General features: G+C 46.3%; 1 protein-coding gene across 1 annotated transcript; it reads right to left on the reverse strand.

The window, feature by feature from the left end:
* Positions 1-157: 157 nt before the first annotated feature.
* LIN28A (lin-28 homolog A) lies at positions 158-11,259 on the reverse strand. The gene is made up of 4 exons (XM_010948016.2): positions 11,229-11,259; positions 10,573-10,757; positions 1,003-1,187; positions 158-374 (listed from the first exon to the last, which is right to left on the reverse strand). The coding sequence occupies exons 1-4, from the start codon at positions 11,257-11,259 to the stop codon at positions 158-160; spliced, it is 618 nt and encodes a 205-aa protein (XP_010946318.1).
* Between the last annotated feature and the right edge of the window lie 4,618 nt (positions 11,260-15,877).

Raw genomic sequence — 15,877 nt, forward strand, 5'->3', positions numbered from 1 at the left:
GAGGGAAGAGGGGGTGATGCTGTGGACCCCGGCCTGAGATACATGGCAGTGTTAGCTGCCCCCTACCCACCCTGCCCCCACTTTCTCCACTCTGCCGATTGATGCCTGCTCCTCAAAACTTCCTGATCTCAAAAGGATAGCTCCCACCCACTGTGGCTCAATTCTGGGCCTCTGGCAGCATGGCAGAGCTATGGATCTCTTCTTCCTCCTCCCGAAAGTAGGCTGGCTTTCCCTGTGAGCTGGGAGCTTGCTGGGCCTTCAATGGACACGAGGCCACCATATGGTTGATACTCTGGCAGAAGTGGCACTTCTTGGGCTGGGGTGGCAGTTTGCATTCCTTGGCATGATGGTCTAGACCTCCACAGTTGTAGCACCTAGTACCAAGCAAGATGGTAAAGTTGAGAGAGTGAGAAGAAGCCAGAGGCCTTCTTCTGAGTGAGGACACCTGGGTTCTGGTCCAGGTTGTTACTATACCCCTTCCCTTCCTGGAGACCGTTTTCCCACTTACAAAAGGAGGAATATGACTAGATACCTAAGTCCTTTCCAAATCTAATATTGTCCAGATGAGATCTTCAGATTCACATCAACTAGAACATTCTAAGATCAAACCAATCAACCATTTGGAGACTTGGTGAAGAAGAAACGTGTATAGATACACCACCCTGTCCCCACCACTTACACATCTATGGTCTCCTTTAGTTCTAAAATAATCATGTGAGATTAGTGTCACGATTCCCATTTAGCAATTGAGGTTAGAACTCACAGAACAACAAAATTACTTGTCAAGTAAAAGAGCCAGGTCATGAAGTACCCTCCTCACATACTGCCCCCTCTTCACTGCCCACATCTACAGCAGGTTCCCCAACCATCTAGATGTTGCCCAGGGACCAGGCTTTATTTTATCTTTGGCAGTCTGGTCCAAGAAAGGGGCAAGATTGGGAGAGCTCTCCTTATCCTCAGCATGTCCCTACAGACCCACTGAAGCCACCTTCCAGTCCATACCTGTCTCCCTTTGATCTGCGCTTCTGCATGTTCTTCCCTTTGGGCCGCCTCTCACTCCCAATACAGAACACCCCACCAGGACCGGTGACTCGGATAGATTCCAGGCCCTTGGCAGACTTCTTAAAGGTGAACTCCACAGCCTCACCCTCCTTCAGGCTCCGGAAGCCCTCCATGTGAAGCTTACTCTGGAGGAGGGAAACATGGTACATTTTAATGATAGTCTCTATTATTACACCCAAAACAAAAAACTGCATACACATACTCCTCTAAGGTTGAAAGAACAAGTGTATAACACTTCCATTTCATCAGTAAAGACACTGTGACTCAAAGAGTCACCACAATTAAGAACAATCTCTAAACAGATGCCATAACATTTTTTGTAGCTGGTCTCATTTAAAGTTCTAAGTAGAACAGAAGGGAAATTCTTAAACATAGCATTTGTATGAAATCAACAAATGTAAAATTGTAAAATATAAAGTAACAGGCCTATACACTTCAAAAAAGTCAGTCATGAAAGACAAACCCCAAAGAAGTAAAGAAACTGAACAATTAAAAAAAGCATGATTCAGGACTGGATTCTGAAACAGGAAAAGAACACTAGGACAACTGATAAAATTTGCATATGAAATGTAGATAAATGTGTCAATGTTAAATTCCCTGATTTTGATCTTTGTACTGAGATTAGATAAGAGAATGGCCCTGTTTCAGAAAACACATGCTGAAATATTTAGAGATAAAGGTGCTTGATGTCTAAGTTTATCTGTACAAAGAAAAATAGTAAAGCAAATGGGACAAAATGTTAAGAACTGATGAATTTGGGTAAAGGTTATATGGGAGTTTTTGTACTATTCTTGCAACCCTTTCCCAGGCTTGAAATTATATCAAAATAATGTTGCTGAAAGTTGAAGGAAAAAGACACTGACCGAAGCAGACAGATCAGTAGATTAGAATGAAAGTCTACCGGGAGATTCAAGAATAAGCAGAGAAGTCAACAGGTGAGGAAAACAACTTCATAAATACTATTGATAAAACCAGTTATTCACTTGGAAATGAAACCAGAATCCTACACTTTATATCATATGTACGCAAAATAAATTTCAGAGCTATATCTAAATATTAAGAGGAAAAAACTGAGACAGTTTTTAATTTTAAGACATAATTAAGCTGACAAAACTACAAAAAGCTACTTTAAATTAGTAAGAAAAAAGAATCACAGAACAGAATATAAGTAGATAATTTACAGGAGGACTTAGCATGACACATGTTCAATATCTTACTGGTTCAAAAAACACGAGAAGACAAAAATACCATGCAGCCGTTAAAAAGAATGTCAGGTCCCTGTTTTTGCTCACTGCTGTGTTGATACCTAAATCATGCCTAGCAGATTTTGGATGAATTAATGAACAAGGAGGTAAATTTTAATTATTTAACTTGGGAAGATGACCAAATATTGTTAAAGGAAAAGATTTCGAATAATGTGTGGCTTGATCTCACTAAAACACTGCAGGTTTAAACCAAAATTAAAAAAAAAAAGTTATTCACAGAGCTAGTTGAGTGGTAAAACCAGGTTCAGAAGAACCCAGGGTTCCGACTTAACAGTTCGTAGCCCATTTCACGCTGCTACTAACTGCATCAACACATTAGTGGAGTGAGGGCCTCTCCCAGACCCTGCCCAGAACAGACTTCATTATAGATGACTTCCAAAACATCCAGAGTGTGTCAAATATGTCAGCAAGGTGTGGTCATCATAGAAAATGACATTCAGAAGCAGGAGGGATCAAGGTGCATCTAGTCCTGGCTCGAGGCAATTTATGCTATTGGGGGTTGAAGGGGTGGAGGCGGTGGATATTTCAAACTGGGACTTAGGTGAAACATGCTCTTTAACCAGATGGGTTCCCCAATTCCTCAGTCCTCTACATCTTTGTTTTAATTTAGATGATATTACTTAAGACAAAACTTCCATTGAGGTAACCGGTTAAGAGCAAAGGCTCAGGTCAGGTGTCAGATACATCCTGGTTAACAAAACGCTGGTTCTACCAATTTTTGGCTTCAGGTGTGACCTTGGTCACTCACCCACCTCTGGGCCTTAGATCCTTCAGAGAATGGTTTAACAGTAGCTGTCTACCTGAGGTTTTAATGAAGAATATGTGGGCAAGAAAACATCAAGAATATATGCTCAGCAAATATTTCATGTATTATCATCTGTAGCTTTTGTCCACCAATTCCATCAATGAAATATCCTGAAGGTTAGGGATCCTTTCCTCTCTTACTCCCACAGGAACAACAAGGGATGTGGTGACTTTCCCTACCAATCTTGATGTTGGGGAAGGGGTAGAGAATTAAAGCAGAAAATAAAAACATTGCAGAAAGCTGAAAGGCTCATTCCCCCTCATGGTTGCATAATAACCACCCTGAATTTGATGTTAAATCTGACTTGTCTTATTGAGCCGGAACAAGCCAGTGAGTCAGGAGGTGCTGGAGGAGCCAGACCAAGAGCATTCTTGACCCAGGCAAACCCAGCTTCTCTCATTTACCTGGTGGGCTCTTAGGCTGGAACACTCCCAGTTCTCCCTCTGATTTAGAAGGCAGATAAGTGATTAAGAGCAAGAATTTGGAGTCTGACAGCCTCTCCCTGCTATATGTGCTAACCTACAAAATGGAGTAAATACTGATTTTATGGTGGTGCTGTGAGGTTTTATGCATGAAAAGTAGTTAACACATAGCCTGCCACACATAAATCTTGAGTGGCAATTACCATCAACCTCTTCAGACTGGATGAGGGTGGGGTAACAGTGAGAAAAAAGTGTCAAGAGACTTGGAATTTTAACTCTAGTGTTTATCACTTAACTAGCAGTGGAAACTCAGAAAAATATCCCCTTTGATCTCCAGTTTACCGAGGACAACACTTTCCTCCATCTACACCTCCCAGGCTTACTGTAAGAACAAGAGGATAATATAAATGGGGACATATGTAATTGACTAGTTCTCTCCGCTCACCCACTCACTGGATCACTGGAGAATTGGAGATCTGCTCAAGATTTTCAAAGAGTAAAAGAAAACAAAGCAAAACAAAACAAAACACCCTGCAGGCACCTCACCATGACCAGTCAAGATTTAGACTGGTGGTCTCCAAGGGTGGCTCCCAGCCCCCCTACCCCGCCCCTTTCTAAAACACATACTTTGAATTCCTCTCTTATCAGATAGGTAATCAGCGTGCAGTCCCACTGAGCCTGCCTCACAGGGCCTGCATCAGAAAGGAGCCTGAAATTCTTGCTACCACCCCCACCCCACCCCCAACCACACACAAAGCAGGGCCCAAACCCCGCCCCCCTCCATCCCCTCCAAAAAAGAAAAGACCTAAGGGGGAGGGGCAAGGCTTGAGCTCCCCCAATAGAGCCCAGCCCTGGGAAACAAAGAGTTGACACTGGTTGGTTCTGGTGGTCAGATTCCTAGAGTTCCAGAGGCTGCAGATCCCCCCCGACTCCCCCCACCCTACACTCACCACATTCATCAGTTCCTTCCTTCCTCTCCACGTTGGGGTTATGGTCACGGTAAGAGACATGGATACAGACACCTTTCTTCCCTAGTCAAGCTTGCAGTTCTGCCAGTCACCACCAGCAGCCATCTTTCCTTCTGACCTGCACTCCCACCCTTCCAGGGATAGAACTAAACAGGATTCACCCTCCCCTCTGTTGCCTTCAGTCAAATCTTTTACTCAGGGACCTGAAATAGGGTTACTTATTCAGATAAATTATATTAAAGGTGAGAGGGAGGCAGGCCTCTGAACTTCCTTCCCCCATTTGTTCAAGATAGGAAGTAGGAAGGTGGGCAGCCTGTAGGGGGCAAGAAGGGAAGGTAGCGGAATACAGTTACAGGAGGCATTTCTTTACCCTTTTTTTTGTTGGCAGGGAGGCAGGGAAGGACTCGGGTCTTCTGCTTTCCTAAGACCTCACCACTGCCTAATCTAATCTTCCCCCACATCAAGTACCCCATCCCAGCATCAACTTCGGCTTATATAAGTTTAGAGATGGAAAAGGGTGACTCAGGGAATGTTCAGTAAAAAGCCCACAAAAACCTGAGTTCCCCTCAACTTGTTCTATGAAATTTGGATAAGTTCTGGTTATAGAATCATTTGTAAGAGCAAGGGATCAGACTTAATCTTAACCATCTAGATCTAACATTGCCCATATTTAGTCACATTGCTCCTTCTGACAATAAGTGATAGTCAGGATTTCAGGGCACTCCCTTTGTTCACAAGGATTGAAGCCTGGGTTTTTGTCTTTTAATAGCCAGGGCCATTCCAGCTCGGGACTACCTAGTGCATGTCTACACCCCCAGTTCTAGGTGCCTAGCAGTGCACAAACATTTGTAGACTAATCTAAGTGTATTCAAAACTGCTAATATTTATTAATGCTTACTATAGGCTAAGAAGCAGTGTTTTAAGCACTATACATGTTGTAACACCTCACACCGAGCCTGTGAAGTAGGCCTTATTGTGACTCCTGTGTTACAGCTGAGGTCATGGAGGCAGAGTGGTTAAGCCCTTGCCCAAATTCATAGTGTGAGAGCACCAGGCTGATTTCAACTAGCCTGACTATGTCCAACACTATGCAGTAAGACGCAAGATGCACAGACATTTTACAACTTTTGAATAGCTACATTTAAAAAGTAAAATGCAGCTGATGAATAGATGAAAGTAATTTTAATGACTTAGTCCCAAGATGTCCTCACAGTCCAACCTAAGCTTTATACCTGAAGGTGGGGTTTGGTAAGGGCTAGGAAACCAACCGGTTCTGCCAGAAACAGTTTATTTTTATAGTGTGTGTCAGGAAGGGTGGGGAAAGAGATCTGTCTAGAACCAAAGGCTACCAGCAGACAACTCCCCCATCACCTTTGCTAAGACACAGTCAGGACCACCAGCTCCTGCCTGGACTTCTCCACCAGATGGTGCTGCTCATCAGCCTGTCAGCACAAAGGCAGCCAGAGGAAGCCAGGAGCAGGAGAGGAAGGAGCTGCCTGGTTCTCAACTGTGAGCACAAGTATTCGCTGATCTTCACAGCTCTTCTCTGTCCTTAGGAAGATGGAGTTGCAAGGCGGCTGAACTCTAATGATGAGCCACCTCAGGGTAGGTCCCTATAAAGTTGGGGTGTTCACTCCTCACCCCACCCACCCAAAGAGTGAAGAAAGGACCCTGGAGTTTTAAGCCAGAAACCCAGTTTTTCTGCTCTGTTGACAAAAGCCATTTACTCTCCTTTCCGGTTTGAATTAAGTAACTCCAATCTGAGATAATTTAAAATTCATCTGTACTAACTAATTACGTTCTATTCTAGAAAGTTTTGTCCTTTTTCCCCACCTCCTTTGACCTCCCAGATTTAACACTGATAGTAATTGCTACTCATGCCTGCAGGAAGAAGGGAGGGGTGATTCGCCTAGGGCTGTTTTTCAAAAAAAAAAAAAAAAAAAACACTGAATTCCAATAGGCTGAGGAGTACGACAGTTTGACTAGGAAGGTTCCAGAAACATTGCCCTGGGGAAAGTCACTGAAAACCACTTATATGGCAAGCAGTAGTGTCACCAAAGTTTCTCACAGTAGAAGCTTTGCTCAGGATGGTGGCACAGCCTTTACTTGAGACATTATCTAGAAAGCATGTCTCTTCAGAAAGGGAAGGACCCAAGAAGAGGCCATAATGCTCAAACTAACTCAGCTTCTCTACCAACTTCCTAAAAGAATTCACTCATTAAAAAAAAAAAAAACTTTCCTTAAGATAGAAATGAAATAACTGATGAATGACTGCCAAACCTGTGGCTTCAATATCCTATCTGCAGCACAACTGTGATCCACTGACATTCACTCTACAAACTTCCGTGGTGTTTCTACTGAGCACCAGGCCCTATTCAGACACTAGTCCAGAAAGAGAGCAACTATCAGTTAACATTTCCTCTTTATCTCCAGTCGTTTTGTCTGGAGGAAGACTTCTGCTGACAAGGACCCCCAACTGTTAGTGTACTCCAGATTCCTCAGGGGCCCCTTAGTTCTCCATATTCATTTATTCAGCCCACCAAGTGTGTACTAGAAAACTAACCAGACTGCTGGTCACTCTCTTCAAAGAACTTATAGGTTATTTAGGGGAGGGGATGAGACGAGGACATCAATAACTAAACCTAAGGCTGGCAATCAGAGGCACTGATAAGGTTATAAACCAGGTGGGAAAGATCCCTTTACATTCTCCCTGCCCCCAAACCCGAGTCCTAATCTAGACTGGCCTGAGTTTGCTCTCACCACCCCGACTCATCCTTCTTAGAAAAAGCAGGCCACGTGGCTTCAGCAGTTTCTCAATAATGGAAGTTTCTTCTCCTAACTCCAGCTTGGTCCCTTGGTCAAATTTGGGCCCTTCTTTCACCTCCAAACCTTCTATGACAGCATTTTAGCCAGAAAGCCATTTTAAACAGATCTAGGTTCTAAGGAGCTGTGGGAGAAAGCAGGGACTCATTTCCTCATTTTAAAATTCTACAAATCTTGGGGGGTTGGGAGTTGAGCCACAGGAAACATGAGATAAGTCAAAACTCATAAAATGGCCATGGAGAATTCAGAATTCTTGGTGAATCTCAGGAAAACAGGATAGTTAGCTCTTTCTTGCTCCAGCTTTTGGTGTTTCTTAACTAGGGGTGATTTTGCCTCCCCAAAGGCATTTGGCAATGTCTGGAGATGTTTTAGGATGTCACAACTGAGAGATGCCCATAATGAGAAATTACCCAGCTCAAAATGTCAATAATGCTGAGGTTAAGGAACCTTGGTTTAAGAGCTGGCCACCTGCCATTATTATGATTCTTAAATTCCTCCAAATTCAGGGACAAGGAGAGAGTTCTAGCTTAAGACCTGTGGTTGAGTGAAAGGGTTGTTATAGTCTCTTTGCTTTATGGGTTTTATTTACTCATTTCTTTAAGGCTAAGGATGGGTTTTCTTTCCCATTTATCCATTGCTGGGGTGGGACACTGAGTGTTTGACATGGAGCATAAGAGTAGTGAACAGTGTGTTGGGAACCAAATAGCCACAACCTTGGAAGGGAAGAAAATGTTTAATTGCTTTCTCCCTCTTTCTTCTTTCCTTAGGAAAGGGGATCCCTGATCCCCTCCCCTGGCAGATATTGTCTTAGGACAATTATCCTTCTCACCACCGACACAGCAACTCCAAGGTGCTCACCAGCAGCAGCCAAAGGGGAGGTTTTCTTGTTAAAGAGAAATGTCTTACTCTCTTGCCAACTTTGGGCACACTCTCCTCCCCCAGGACAATTTTTAAGGGTTGTCCTACATCTACTTAATTCTTCTACATTAGATCCCCAGGGAGATATTTCAAATTTCTCGAGTGCAAGAGCTGGAATCACTAGTCTAATCGCTGCAATAAGGGTTGAGGATCAACCTAAGTCCCAGCAGCACGCTGTCTAAAGACAGAGCTGCCAGGTAAGGCTCAGAGAATTTCCACCATTGTCCTCTGTGACTGTTGGTGAGGGTGTTAGGGAGACAAACTCTTGATTCCTTATCCCAGCTCAACTTTCTCCTGATAACTTATTCAACTGTGGAATGTCCCTGGACATTCCAAGACCCCGAAGTCCAGATTATCTCCTAGCTAACCCATCTGGAACAGTGTAGTGTGGGCTCCACTCCCCAGACCTGAAGATCCTCCTTTCCTTTATGCCATCCAGTATTTCCCAGCTGCTTTAGATCCTAATAGTAGGTGGGCTGAGGCACAGATTCATTTGCTCAGGAAACCCTTCCTTGGGAGTTGGATATCACCAAAGAACCCCAGAGGGACTACATTCCCCTCTGCCTTTCCTATTTAGCAACCTTTGGAAGGAAGGCAAGAAAATGTTGGGTCTGACTTATTCCAAACCTTCCAAAGTTGGGGAAGCTGTCTCCAGGCCAGGAGAGATTTTAATCTCTTTGTGATCAGATAAATGGGAGAGTAGGGGAGCTGACCACCCTGCTGAGGAGGGCCATTCAAAGCTGGTTCCTGTAATAAAGTGATTTAATAGATCTAAAGAGGCCAATTCCCTTCTTTCTGCCACAATTACTTCCTGTGGGTTATCATTCACATATGTAAATGAGACAGAGAGGGGGTGAAAGCCACCAGCCAGATTTAGTTGTCTGATGGGAAGGAGGTAAAGGAGGGGATTGGGCGAAGCAAGGTGGTAGCCAAGCATCCTGCTGCAGACCTTTCTGGCAGATGTACTGGTAGCCCAGTGACCCCAACACTAACTGGTGGATCCCTATCTCCCTGCATCCTCTATCTCTCCTGTTCCCCCTATTCTGTGTCCTCACTGAGGGCCATGCTCAGAGACTTCCTTGCCGCCTCCAACCAGTCCACCCAGCATCTCCCTTCTCCACCCCTCCCCCTCCAGAATACCATCCCTCAGGCTCCAACCCTTAATCCCCACATCCTCCTTTCCCCTCCCCCACAGCTCCTAAAGCCAACCTCCCCGAAGTAACCCCTCCATGCCCGGCCTGGGTGTCAGCCTACTGGGTCTGGGATTAGCAATTTCTTCTTAGGTCCTACTCCAAACCTCTAAAGGTGGAGGGAACACATGCCACAACTTCCTTTACATGGTTGTTTTGTGTGGCTGGTGTTCCAGGACCCCAGAAACGCTTATAAGATATTCAGGAAAGGGTGGCCAAGGAGGAGGAGGGAAACCTGAAGTCTCTGGTTCCTTGTTTGAGGCTGGGACTGTTAGGACAGTAGTCAATGGCTGTTTGGGGCCATAAATGCCAAGCTGAGGAGAACAGGTCCAGGAGCTAGCCTCCCTCCACCCCCTGCCCTGCGACACTGAATTTCACCCCCACTGTGCTGCCTTGCTTTAACTGAGAACTTGGGGTTGCGACCTAACTCCCTCCCAGCCTGGCCCAGAAATCTAAGGCCTGGACTCCTTGAGTTTTCTTTCCTGATAGGAAATGGACAACTAAAGCCCAGCTGGTCAACTGTGTGCCTGAGAGTTGTCCTCTTGGGGAGTTTTCAAGCCCCCAAATTCTTTTAAGGATCTGCCAAATTCACCCAGGCCTCAGAGGTTGAGTTTTGGGTGACCACCTGGGTGAAGAGACCCTGCTAACTTTTCAGCTTTACCCCGTTGGATCCCAGAGTGGTTTCCCTCCCTCTCTCCAGGCGAGAAGCTCAATTCACTGGTTAGTGAAAGGCGCGGATGGTCAGGGCTGTGTTCCGGCCGGGCATGTGCTTCCCTGGCCGGCCTCCTCGCCCTCCCCCCACCGGCAAGCACAATACAACCTTAGTTCTGCCACATGGGGTCACCTCCCTGCCCCCTGCCCAGGGGAAAGAGGTAACAGACACGTGGTAAGCCAGTGGGTTCCTGGAAGGCGATGGGGGTGCTGATAATCGGCTCTGCCCCCAACTCTTGTTCTGTTGAAGTTAACGGGGATTTGGAACTGGGGTGCCACGGCAAACATGGGAACGCACAATGAGGGCCCTTGATATTCCTCAATGCAACAGCCGAATCCTTTCGCCCACCCTTGGATGCGCCCGCCAATATCCCCTTACCCAGGCAAAGTTACCAGATTCGGTCTCACCTGGTGCACAAATACATCCACCGGGGGGTCGAGTGCGACCCCGGCACGGGCGGTCATGGACAGGAAGCCGAAACCCATGCGCACGTTGAACCACTTACAGATGCCGGCACCGTGCAGCAGCTGCGGCTCCTCGGCTGCCCGGGCCGCGTCCTCCGGCGCCTCCTCCGGCGCCTTGGCGCAGCCACCTGGAGATTGGGAGGGCGCTCAGCTGGGGGTGGGGGGCCACGGAACTGGAGGACCCTATCAGAGACCCGGCAGGGAGACCCGAGTGTCTAGCCCGTGAGTGGACACCCAGGAGGCTGCAGCTACCAAGCAGCCGACGAGAAAATACCTGTCCCGGCCTCCTCCCGCGCTCCCCAAGCTTACACTGAGGCCAGTGGTGCCCCGAAAGTTTTGCTCATCTTCCCACAACACGTTGCCCGGGGACAGACGGCCGGACAGGCCCCTCCTCTTCTCTCCCTCCGCCCCCGTAGCCTCGGCTTGCACGCCTCTGGGACACCAGGGTTCCTTGCTCCAGAGGTGGCCCCCTGAAGCTGGAGGCCGCACAGACTTAGGGTCCTTCGGCTAGTCTGGGGGACAATTCCCCTCCTCCCTTTTATGTGGCTTCTAGGCGTCCCTGCAGCCCAAGGTGTCCCTAGTAAGTCCCGAGGTCGAACCTGCAAACTGCTGGTTTGACACAGAGCCCATGGTAGTCGGCTGAGCCCGCGGCCCCGGGCCCCTGGTCCGGCGGCTGCTGGCCCCAGAGAAGTCCGAAGGCAAAGGGGTGGCTCGAAGAAGAGGCTGCTACATCTTCCCCAGCACAATAGCGGTGGGAGGGCCCACGGCTTTTCAAAGGCTCCCAAATTCTAAAAGACAATGACCCAACCCCCCGCGGGCAGCCCCCCTCCCCTCCCCTCCCTCTTCTTTCCCCTCCCTTTCCCTCCGGCTCCAGCTCTGGCCCTCCCCCACCGCTGCGGTCTCTGACACCTCTGGGGTATCCCTTCTCAGAACCTTGAGGCTTGACACCCCCTCCCCACACACACATCTGGAGATGGGGGCCGTCAGCCCTAGAAGTCTTGAGTACCCGGGAATTTGGGATCCTGCACTTTAAGGACTCAGTGGGGGTCCCCAAAGCAGCATACATGTGGGGGGGGCCTGTGGGGGGGTAGTTTTAAAGCCACGTGACTGCTCCCACACACACTCACACACCACCCCCACCCCCCGTGCTGATAATTATACATTCCAGAGAGTTGGGGGAGGGAGGTGTGAGCCTGGCAGAGCTGGCCAATCAGAGACACAAACCACCTGTCAAGGGAGAAATGGATGAGCCCTCCCCCTCCTCCAGCCCTTGAGCGCCCCTCCCCCTCCCTTCCCCTTCAGGCCTCCGAACTGACCTGGCAGCTCGGCGCTGACCCGCTCTCACCCCCCACCTCCTTGTGCTTAGATAGACCTGGAGTTCAGGACACTAGGAAGCCTAGGATGGGGAAGCAGACGGGAGGCTGGAGACCCAGCAGGGCTGATCTCCAGTCCTGACCTAGGCGCTGCCTCTCAAAAGTCTGTCTCTGACTAACTGAATCTGTACCTCCCTGAGTTTCCGACTGAGTTTTTTTGGATCTCTCAAAGCTCTCCTAATTGACTTTGCATACAGAATCCTTCCTTGTCTCCTTCCACATATGTGTCTAAAACTGACCCCACGTGGAGCTCCCTGAGAGAACAGAAGGAACCCTAAGAGGCTTGAAGTGTGTTCCTCTTACCGCCAACTGCCTTCATCCCCCATTCCCATCTCTTATCCGTTGCTGGGAGAGGAACTAGGTGGTTAGGTGGGTGGAGGCATTTACTCCACTACCCTGACACTCAGGTTCCTAGAACCTCCTCTTTTCAGAGTCCCATCCTAAAGTGCGCTCCCTTCCCCATACCGAGGTTGGTGGGGGGACTGGAGTAGGGGATCTCCTCATTTGAAGACGTAGCCTCCCCTTCTAGAAGATAAAGGGGGTTGGCCGGGGGGGGTGGCTAGTGCCCTGGTCGGAGATGGACAATGGCCCGGGGCTCAGTGCACGGCCCTGGCCCTGCCCCTTCACTTCCGGTGCTCAGTTCAAACTGGACAATGCCAGCTCCGGCCAGTTCCCCTCCCCCACTGCTACAACCCATTTAAAGGGACAGAGCCTGCTTTCGGGGGCATCCGCTCACTCTGAATTCAGTCTTCTCCACCAAGTGTGCAGAACCTCTCGTGGCTCTTACCCTACGCCCGTGTGTGTGTGTGTGCGCGCTCGCGCGCTCTCGCGCGCGTATTTGAGAAAGGGGATGAGTTGGGATAGGGAAGTAGAAGATGAGGAGAGCAAGGAGCTGAGGAGAGATTATTTCTCTTTCCTACTTGGAGTGCTCTCCAAGAGACTAAAACTTGAGTAATAAGAGATGGAGGATAGGACTTTGGGTGATAAAAAGGACAACCTTGACCCTTTGTTACTCAGCCTAAAAAATACAAATAATTTACAAATATCATTAACAATGCCCCACTCCCAAAGTGAGGACCCTAATTTAAATCTTCCAAGAGTTAAGCGAGTACATCAGCCAGTCATTTTTATTTATATAATCCTCCCCACCTAACAGTCTTATCTCCTTCCGTTACTAGCGCCCTTAAAATTTACTCATTCTCTGTATCTCTATTCCTAAGATTCAGGAACAGGTGATTGAGGTGTGGCTGAAGAAAAGAGAGAGTAAGGGAATTTAGCGCTATGCTTTCTCTCGCTCTGCTCTGTAGTGGGACTTGCTCCCGGCAGGAGCAACCAGCCCCTCTGTCCATGGTCCTGAGGGTGCCGGGCGCTCTGTCCACGGTGCTGAATAAAGCCACGTTCTCCTGGTTCCCAACTCCCAGCTTCGAGAATGCCTTCTTGAGTTCTCACCTCCAAGTCCTTCCCAGAAAACCTGGTTATTCTTAACCGCTCAGTGATCTTGACACATTTTAGAGGGATGAAGAGACTTTCTTGAACTCTAAAAAGAGGGTATTTCCAGCAGTACATGATTCTGTGAGCGCAGTGAAATATCTCAATCTCCCCTTCAGAATAATGGGTATAGTTATGTATGTAGCCATAGAGAGCGAGGAAAGAGGAGATAATATTTTCTGATTCATTTATAATGAGACTAGAAGAGAGGCTAATCTCTGTTTTCAAATTATTTCTCTAATTATTAGCACTTTTCATAGGAGCACAGGTATTGGAATCCCATTGTCCATGTTTGGATAGCTATTTACAACTCTGAGATCTGGGGCAACTTCTTTAACCTCACTATACCTCAGTTTCTGCCCAATAGGGACAGTGAGATTTAGCAGAGTTATTATGAGGATAAAGTTAGATCATGTAAGTGAAGCTTTACAAAAAGTGACATATAGTTAGTTCTTAATAATGTAAATTATTACTGTTGATATAGCTATTGTGCACTTGCTTGTCTCTATGATCTAGAACATGCTAGATCATTTGCTCCCTGAGGACTTGGACATTCATGTCTTTCTGCATCTTTTCTCGTATCCTTACTGGTGCTTAGCACAGTGCCTGGCCCACAGAAGTCATCGAAGAAGAGTTCCCTGAATAGAATATTTGATTGAAAAAAGAAATGTTATTACAATAGCCATAATGCTTATTCTTCTCGGCTGTCTCTCTCAAGTCTAAAGAATACAAACCCAGGAGGGGTCAGGACTTCATAAAGTTGCATATGTGGAGGCAGAGCATGCTTTAGGAAGGGACACATGACTCCCAGCATAACTGATTTCTCATCCCCAGTGGTTTGTTCATGTAGGAGATGGTTACTCTTGACTAAGTTTTCTTCTTTCATTGGTCCCCATCTCAGTGGAAACTTTTTAGGTGTCTACTATGATCCAGTCACTGTTCTACCTCACAAGTTTAGTGGAGGAATCAGTTAAGTAATATGCACTAAGTACTGTAATGACCATAAGTGTACCAACAAAAATGTAAAGAAGAAACATTTCCTTCCTTCCAAGAAGTTACAGTCTAGTGAGGGAGACAAGACCTGATATAGCTAAGTATTGCATATTTTCTGTGTATTGGTTTCTGGGAATAATATTATCTAGGAAAATAAATCCAGGGGGCTCTTTATAGACAATGGTGTCTAGTATCAACACAAAGAACATCTCCCCTTTAAATTACTTTGCTAAGTTCCTCTTGTGTAGGTTTGTATCCTCACAAAAGGAAGAGTTGAAAGAGGTCTTAGTAGTAATAATAACTCATTAACATTAAAAAATATATTTATTCAGCACTTCCTCTGTGGCAGGCATTGTTCTAAGTGTTGGGAATAAGCAATACAAAAAAAAATTTCCACCTTTGTGGAGCTTATATTCTGATAAGTAATACTAATAACAGCTATTATTTATCAAGAATACAATTTTCTTATCTCATTCAAGCCTGCCAATAATTCTGAGTAATAGATATCAACATTCCCACCTTACAGGAGAAGAAACTGAAGCTTAATGAACCAATATAGCTTGGCTAATGTAGCTCAGCTACTACAAGGCAGAGGCATATTTGAACCCACGTGTTTGACTCCAAAGCTCACATTCTTTCCACAGTCCTAGTATGTTGTTATCATAAGTGGTACTGTCCCCATTTTACCAATGAGGAACAAAATATGTGCAAGCAAAAGGACTGTTGGGGGGAGGCTATATAGTCGATATGATTAGTAAATAGAACCAAGCTTGTGATTCCTTCTCCCTGGGTCAGAGCTCTAGTCTGTCGTTTCTATCGATCACCTGCCCCAAACTCCTTGGCTTTCTAAATCAAAGAGATGGCCAGAGCCAAAACAGGTCCTCTTTGGAGCAATCATCCACATCCAGCTCTTAATTCTGAGGTATTTTAAGAACCCTGTGGTGGGGTCCAGGGTGGTTGTTTGGAATTAAAGCCTTGACCATCTGCTAATATGAATGACGGTATGCATTTGAGAAAAGTATTTTCCACGATGTGTCCCTCAGGATACTAGTTCTATGGGATGATTAATAATCTTACCATTTTAAAACATTTTCTATAATGAAATCATTTGGAAAATGGTATGTTAACTATGTTTCGTTTGCAGGACTTTGTAAAGCCTGTAATATGGTAATGTGCCCTGTGATTTATCAGGAAGGGAATATGATGTGTGCAGTGTTTCCATTCATTCATCTGTTCATTCATTAAGTCACCTAACAAACATTTATTGAGCATCTATTATGCATCAGGTGGCACTGTTTGAAGCACTGGGGATACATCAGAGAACAAAACAGATGAAGTTCCAGTGCTCAAAGAACTTATATTCTAGAGGAGAGGGACACATAATAAACAAATAA

Source organism: Camelus bactrianus, chromosome 13 (assembly GCF_048773025.1).
Source record: "Camelus bactrianus isolate YW-2024 breed Bactrian camel chromosome 13, ASM4877302v1, whole genome shotgun sequence".
In the NCBI taxonomy this organism is placed as follows: domain Eukaryota; kingdom Metazoa; phylum Chordata; class Mammalia; order Artiodactyla; family Camelidae; genus Camelus; species Camelus bactrianus.

Coding starts and splice junctions, on each gene's coding strand:
- LIN28A (XM_010948016.2), bottom strand. CDS start 11,259: ATGGGCTCTGTGTCAAACCAGCAGTTTGCAG. Junction 10,758..11,228: donor GTCAAACCAGCAGTTTGCAG/GTTCGACCTCGG, acceptor CCCAATCTCCAG/GTGGCTGCGCCAAGGCGCCG. Junction 375..1,002: donor CGCAGATCAAAGGGAGACAG/GTATGGACTGGA, acceptor GCTTGGTACTAG/GTGCTACAACTGTGGAGGTC.